This window comes from Papaver somniferum, chromosome 3, assembly GCF_003573695.1.
Source record: "Papaver somniferum cultivar HN1 chromosome 3, ASM357369v1, whole genome shotgun sequence".
Classification (NCBI taxonomy): domain Eukaryota; kingdom Viridiplantae; phylum Streptophyta; class Magnoliopsida; order Ranunculales; family Papaveraceae; genus Papaver; species Papaver somniferum.
Window position 1 is genome coordinate 26,081,020 of NC_039360.1, and position 7,682 is coordinate 26,088,701.

The 7,682-nt window shown below is 36.9% G+C and overlaps 1 protein-coding gene across 1 annotated transcript; it reads left to right on the plus strand.

Moving 5' to 3' along the window:
• Positions 1 to 4,136: 4,136 nt before the first annotated feature.
• LOC113355629 (probable homogentisate phytyltransferase 1, chloroplastic) lies at positions 4,137 to 7,062 on the plus strand. The gene is made up of 13 exons (XM_026598540.1): positions 4,137 to 4,331; positions 4,413 to 4,463; positions 4,684 to 4,934; positions 5,025 to 5,108; positions 5,197 to 5,271; positions 5,358 to 5,441; positions 5,541 to 5,630; positions 5,724 to 5,825; positions 5,954 to 6,049; positions 6,132 to 6,203; positions 6,286 to 6,381; positions 6,465 to 6,646; positions 6,737 to 7,062. Exons 1-12 carry the CDS (start codon positions 4,271 to 4,273, stop codon positions 6,609 to 6,611), a joined length of 1,209 nt encoding a protein of 402 aa, XP_026454325.1. The 5' UTR covers positions 4,137 to 4,270; the 3' UTR covers positions 6,612 to 6,646; positions 6,737 to 7,062.
• Positions 7,063 to 7,682: the final 620 nt, after the last annotated feature.

A 7,682-nucleotide genomic window follows, 5' to 3' on the forward strand; every position in this document is an offset into this window, starting at 1 on the left:
TGAAGTTTGGCAGGATACATGATGTTTTAGATCATGGCTTACAACATGTATAATAACATTCAAACCATCTGAGTTCTGTTTTGCAAATGCCATTTCTTCACTTATATAATCTACTAAGCGTTTAAACTCAGTTTCCAAAACCTTCAATTTCCGGACGATTATATTTCGCCTTTACCAATTTTGTTGACAAAAAAGGGGCACAATTACTATATAGTATCCTACTACAACATATGGCTTCTTGGAGCATTATGTTAGGGTAAGTGGATTATTATCTATAGGTTTTACCTATTTTGCAAAAGATGTCAGTATTGACTAAGGGGGAGAACATATCACTGTAGTATTGCTTCAAAGTTGCGGTACAATTGAACTTTGAGGAAGGTATCAATTTTATGTTTCCATATAGTGATTAATGAGTAGAGTGTATTTACCATATTCTGTAAAATCTATAACGAGTATTCTCATAAATTGTAATCGCTACAGATCTTCAACGATAAAGTGCTGAACGAGCACATGCAAAACATTAAAAGAACTTGAAGTACGAAGAATTCAAGACGTTTGTTGAAGAACCAAGGAAATGAAACATAGTGGATTGAGCTGAAAAGTTTATTTATTGTATCCATATGTATTGAATATTTTTGTCACTAAATTGACGAAGGGGAAGATTGTTAGAGAAATACTCAGTTGAACCTACAAGTTTTGCTATCTCAAGCTTGATGTCAATATTAGATGATCAAAACTATATCTTGCTCTCTATTCTACTAAGTCAAGTCTCGGACTAGGTTAAAATTTGGTAGTTGAGTATCAATTATGTGAAGACTTAACCATTTTATTTTACTCAGTATCTTACCATTCTATCTATTGAGATTATATTGTATGACTTCTAATAAATTTACGAAGAAGAAATTTTGAGTCAATCTTGTCTTGTTCAAAATCTCGAAATATGATTCTAACGTAGATGTTCAAAGATCTTTAACAATATTAGTTCGAAACAATTTATTGCTTGAGAATTAATTTACGGATCAATTGAAAATCGCCCATATAAGTGATTTTATCATTTAAAAATGTTTCAAACATCAAAAAGAGATATTCATGAACTTCTGATATTTCTATTCAGGGTAGGTTGACAAACCCGTTTGCAAACCGTAAATATCTGATTTCAGAAATACAGGGAAGATTGGAAACCCTGTTCGCAAACGACAAGTTTAGTTGGGAACTTTTCACGAACCAGGTCGGCGAACTGTGGTGCACTGATTTTTTTAATGTTGGTATAAAATACTTAAAGTTGGCGAACGCGGTTGGAGAACTGTGCCCATCTGAGTTCATAAGCCAAGTACGGTTGGCAAACCCAGTTCGCAAACATTGTCCATATGAGTTTTCGAGCCGAGTAAAGGCTGGCGTACCCGGTTCACGAACAGTTCCACCCTGATTCGTGAACTACCCTCACGGTTCACGATCTGTTTCACCAATTGTCTCAGTAGAACTTAGCAGATGCTCAAAGATTTATTTTTTAAAATATGTTTAACATTCGTATTCTTCAACGGTAAAAGTCCAGGAAAAAGGTCTTCCATACTAAAGCCGGAGCATGCAACAGATGCAGAAGATGATCATCAGCCAACAACTAGCATACCAAAGAAACTAAATGCACTCTTCAGATTTACGCGTCCTCAGACTCCTCACACAATATTTGGCTCCATTAGTTCCTCATCATCACTTGCGTTTGGAATTTCAGTTCCGCAGTTTCATTCTGAATATCAAGATGCCAAGGCTGGACAATAAACAAATGATTTGAGATATACATGGAACCATGTTCAGGTGCAGCAGATCTATTAGCTTCATCATCAAAATCAAAAATAAAAATAGATTTACCCTGAATAATAAGATTAAAATTACCCTTAAGCCTCCAAGCTCGTTCAACAACATGTTTAACCAGATCATAAGGTAATCTCTTACCTACAAACATACGCACTACTAGATTCTTGCATCTCTTGATCTTAACTTCAAGATCTGAAAAACTTAACAGCAACCACCCTGTCATCATCCACCACAGAAGTAGGTTCGAAAAACATGGCATTGGCAGCATTAGCAAAAACCCTTTCTTTAGCGGAAACAGAGATGAAGACCAGTTGTTCTCACAAAAACGAGGAATGGACGAGTAAGGCCAGGGAATTCTTATAACCAGAACCACCAATAAATACACCAGAAAGACGAGAAAAATCATTCACTCCTCTTACCGAAGAGCCATCTACTATCTGAAAAGTGGTGGGTAATGAGAAAAAAGGTCTCCGCACCACCTGACCGAACAAAACAACACAACCATCAAGAAAAAATAAAATAACATAAAAATCCACCAACAATTAAATTTCGCACCAAGAAAAGAGAAGTATCGAGAAAGAGTCTCAATACTTCTCTCTCCTCATTTTGCATCAGAACCTCACGTGTTAAATTCATTTGACTTTGGTCAGCACTTTTTTTTAATTGTAATTCTCTCCCTCACCACTTGACTGTAATTCTTCTGTTGAATTCTTGATGATACAAAATAATACAAACTATAAACGAAATGAACAGTATAATGCTGATGTGTATAGACATATAGAAAATAAAGAAGGCTAAATTGGGGCCCTGCAAGAATAATTGGGGATCTAGCTACATGACAAAAAAGGTCATGAAATAGTAATTGAGAGTTATCTCTTATCCCCAATTTTTTTAAATGACTAAACTACCCTCAAATCATTAGTGATAATTAAGTTAATTAATTGTTAATTAGTTTAATTAGATTAAAATCAGATTTAGGGATAAAATTTTGATAAAAGAAAAATTGTGTTTTTGTGTTGTGGAGAGGAAGAAGTTGAGTTTTTGGGGGATTCCAGTAGAGGAATCATATTGCTCAAAATGAAGGAACCAATCCTCAAAATGAAGAACCCGAAGCTCAAAACAATCAGGTAAACTTCCTACACTCTTCAAATTGTATGAATGATGCCCCAAGTGGTCGATTCATATACACCATGCAACTACTCAGAGTGAGGGTCGTTAAGTCGAGAGGGTAATAAACGAACGACTCTAAGGAGTCGTCAATTACTTGACACAACCTTTGACGACTCAAACCTGCAACTTTTGCAGGTTATGAAAAATCGTCAACCAAGTGTGACATAATTGACGACTCCAGCTAGTTAGGTCATATAGAGTCGTTAACTTAATACGTTTAGAACCCAACGACTCTAAAACTTTTTACTCTTTGAAGATGTTACTCTTAGGGTCGTTATTAGGCATTCCTATATACTGACGACCCTAGCGAGCCATTTCATAGATCAAGGGTCGGCAAGCAAAATTTATAAAACCAAACGACCCTTCAACATCGTTAACGACTTCACATGACGACCCTTCAACATAGTTAATGACTACAACCATTTGACATGACAACCTTTCCTATTTTTTGAACAGGGAACAAATTTTGTATCATATAGAGTCGTTAGCGATTTAGAAATCCCTAGACGACACTATTTTAGGGCAGAAAACCAGGTTTAGAGTCGTTATCTGCTACACCCTAATGGTTAACGATTTATTATCAATTCAACATGCATATCAAAAATCGTTAAGCAATAAAAAACCGTGGTTAACGACCCTGGAATTGTAACTGCAATTTTGCAGTTGAAAACCTAATTTTTTTTAGTTCACTTACGATGATGAATCGGTGAGATTTTTTTTTTCTCAAAAGTCGTTAATGGAATGGGAAACAGTGGGAGAGAGGGAGCGGAGGAAAAGAAGAATGGGAGGAGAAGAAGTTATTAGAGATGGGTAAAATAGTTATTTCACCATCACTTTGGAAGCCCCATATATTTTTTGGTGTGGGTATAAAATGTATCCTGGCCCCAATTAATTTCCATGGCCCCCAATTCAGCCTTGAAAATAAATTTTCCTCTAAATAAAGTCAATAAGAAGATGTCAGTCGGTAAGTATAAATTGATTCTGGAAATGGCACAGTCCCTTTAACTCTTTCTTTGCAGTACGTCCTATACCTCCGCTTAATAAGCATGCCAACTCTTTATTGTGAACCCGCAATCAAAGCCGATACATCCAACTCACGCCTTTATAACGAGAGAGAGAGAGTATAGCTGCTGCGTTTCATTTCTTTGGATATTGAGCAATTTGGTGCTTAACTAAGGATAATTTCTTCCACATTTATACTCCATGCATACACAATAATCACTATACAGTGATGAGTTAATTAGAAGAAGAAGAAGAAAATCACAGACATAACGACGGAGAGAAAGATATGTTGCCATCAATTGCTTTGTCGTCGTCGTCTTTTCATTCCCCTCCTGAAGTAAAACAAGGTATGATTTTAAATCTTTGAGTTTTTTTCTATTGATCGGTCAGTATGAATTGGGAAGACAATGATGTTGTCATATCGGCAGGTTTACTGTTTAGACATGTAACGATATCGAGAAAAACGACTCAAAGAAGATGTAAGTTATTATGCCATAAATTCTTTTTTCTATGTTAATTAAGTACAATATATCGTGGTGTTTCTTAATCAACAATGGTGAAGTGAATATTTGCTCATAGCATCAATGGTAAGAGATTCTCTCGGGAATTTTGTTAAGAAATTTCCTTGATAATAGCATTAGATTTTTATCATAAGGAAGGGTACTTTGGGTATTACAATCATTTCCATCATTTGTGTAGGTTTAATAATTCCAACGCAAGTGAAACTTTCATACAGTAGTCGAGATCAAGCTTTCTCGGCCTTAACAGCAAGTAACTTGAACAAGCCATTGTTCAATAGTAAAAGTCCAGGAACAAGGTGTAGTAGCTCTACCATACTAAAGCCGGAGTATGCAACAGAACCAGAAGATGGTCATCATTCAACAACTAGCATACCAAAGCAACTAAATGCACTCTTCAGATTTACGCGTCCTCACACAATAATTGGAACCGTACGTTTCACTCTCTGAATTTGTAGTCATTTTGCAAGAGTAAAGATGAACTATATGGTTTTTTTTCTTCTTCTTTTTTGATTGAATCAGGTTGTAGGAATCATATCAGTTTCTCTTCTTCCAATAGAAACAGTGTCCGATTTGTCCCCGATCTTTTTCATGGGAGTAGTAAAGGTATGAGGAGGAGGCTTCTTTACATAATTTAGATATATATATTGGTCTCAGTTACTAGAATTTTAATCCTTTCTATGCCGTTTCCTAGGCCTTGATACCAGCATTATTGATGAACATTTACGTGGTGGGACTGAATCAGTTGTTTGATGTTGAAATCGATAAGGTATTGCCACTGTCTTAGTCTGAATTTTACTATCTTCTGTTTTTCAGCTGGTAACTTTTTTTTTCTTGCTCGTTTTTAACCTACAGATTAACAAGCCAGAGTTACCAATTGCTTCTGGTGATTTATCCATGGCCACTGGCGTAGCAATTGTATCCACCTCTTCTCTCATGGTGTGTTGTGTAGTGCATGCATGCATAGCTAGGAAAGTCAAAACTGTTGTTTCGTTCTAACTATCAAATTCTTACCGGTATTCCATTTTTTAACTGCAGAGTTTGGCAATGGGTCTGACGTTTCAGTCTCCGCCATTATTATGTGCTCTTATCATTAGCTTTTTGCTTGGAAGTGTATATTCAATCGAAGTGCGTAGTTATTATTACCCTTTAAGCTCACAAATACATGATCCTATCCGATATATTTGTCCAGTGATGTTGTTGTATTTTTCGCATTACCAGCTTCCCTTCCTTCGATGGAAAAGGCATGCATTTCTTGCAGCAACATGCATCTTATCTGTGAGGGCTCTTGTTGTGCAACTCGCTTTCTTTGTCCATATGCAGGTATCTTTTATACACTTTCCAACCGTTTCTACAAGGAAAATAAACAAATCTTCGGTTTTATTTGTACTCATGCAGTGAAGTTATAGTTGTTGCATGATTGATGAAATAGTGATTGCTTACACCTGCAGAAATATGTACTTGGGAAGCCAACAGTAACCACAAAATCATTGGTATTTGCAACAGTTTTCATGTGCTTCTTCTCAGCTGTAATTGCACTATTTAAGGTGAAGTGCCGAAAACATAGAACAATTTATAAGCAATTGATAGTAGTTCAAGCGCGTCGTACTAATTTATTTGGTCCAACAGGATATACCTGATGTGGATGGAGATAGAGATTTCGGCATTCAGTCCTTCAGTGTCAGCCTTGGGCAAGAAAAGGTACCAGAAATATATATACCTATGTTTCATATTATCTGCAAGTATCTTAATGTAAGTGCTGCTAACCCTTGATGCGTAACAGGTTTTCTGGCTTTGTGTGAATATGTTGTTGGTTGCATATGGTGCTGCTATCGTGGTAGGAGCCACTTCATCGTTCCCAGTCAGCAAAATTCTCACCGTACGTACTTCATTCTGGCTGAACAATATGCTTCTTTTTCTTCTTGGTGTGGTATAAGATTAAGTATACGTTCTGCAAAACAGGTACTAGGCCATTTCGTACTTGGCTCCTTTTTGTGGCTTCGTGCACGGCATGTCGATCTTACCAGTAAAGCGGATATAACATCTTTTTATATGTTCATTTGGAAGCTATTTTACATGGAGTACCTTCTGATCCCCTTAGTTCGCTGATAGGAAACGTCGACGTTTTCATACAATTTTTGAAGGTAGGATCGGAATTCCTACCCACAAGTCCGTAAGTCCACCTCGCATTTGAATGGAAGACCTTTCATGATTGCTGACTTTCTGTTCACCAGGTTGATCAAGATAGACAGATTTCCTCGAAGTTGAAGATATCATCATATATTCCCCGGCAGCATGGTAAGGAAGGAAAAAGTACGAGGCTCAAGTCCATTTCTGCAAGTGCCTTGGATCTGCTGCATACCCTGATCTACAATTTTCCATATCCTCCTGCTCATAGGTAAAGAAAGTCCTGTTGTTTTATACTAGTTGTGTCCCGTCGAGCAGAAAAATCCTGCACCAAAGCTAGAACCAAAGTCTTGCGAGACACATCTGTACTGAAACATAAAAGACATTGATAATGACAATATTATAATGCGAGTATCCAAGTTGCTGGGGCTTCATAAAGCCATGTATATTCCATCCGAATCATATGTTAACTTATGCATTTTGGGAAAAAGAAAGAAAATCATTCTTTGATTAGGAAAAGAAACAACAATATATATGCCTAGCTTCTATTAGGAGCAATACATGAACAGATAAATAATATGACTGCACTAGTGAGAATACAAGCTTGTATCCACCTCAACAAGTACTAGATTGAAAAAAGAAAAAAGAAAGAAAAGTGAGAGCATCCACTCAAATTGCAACAAAGCTTAATAGATAGCTTTCACTTCGACGAATCAGCTCGCAGTCATCATCATCGATCCTGCACAGGGGGACGCATGTGGATTCCCATGGTGGAATCTTTGTTGCGACGATTTGACCTGCGACTCAATGATTCCACCAAGGGATCCACATGCGTCCCCCGCACCATGGCAGGATCCAACTTGCACACAGTTGCCCATGTTAGGATGAATATTATGACGAACATGAATTTAACTTTGTATTCCATAACTTTCTCTGCTACTTTCTTCTTTGATTTTGATGTGGGAATTTGTTTCGGAGATTACTAGTCTTTATAGTGTCTTTAGAACCATGCAAGTTTGCATGTCTCACCTAAAATATCCCACGCATTTTTTC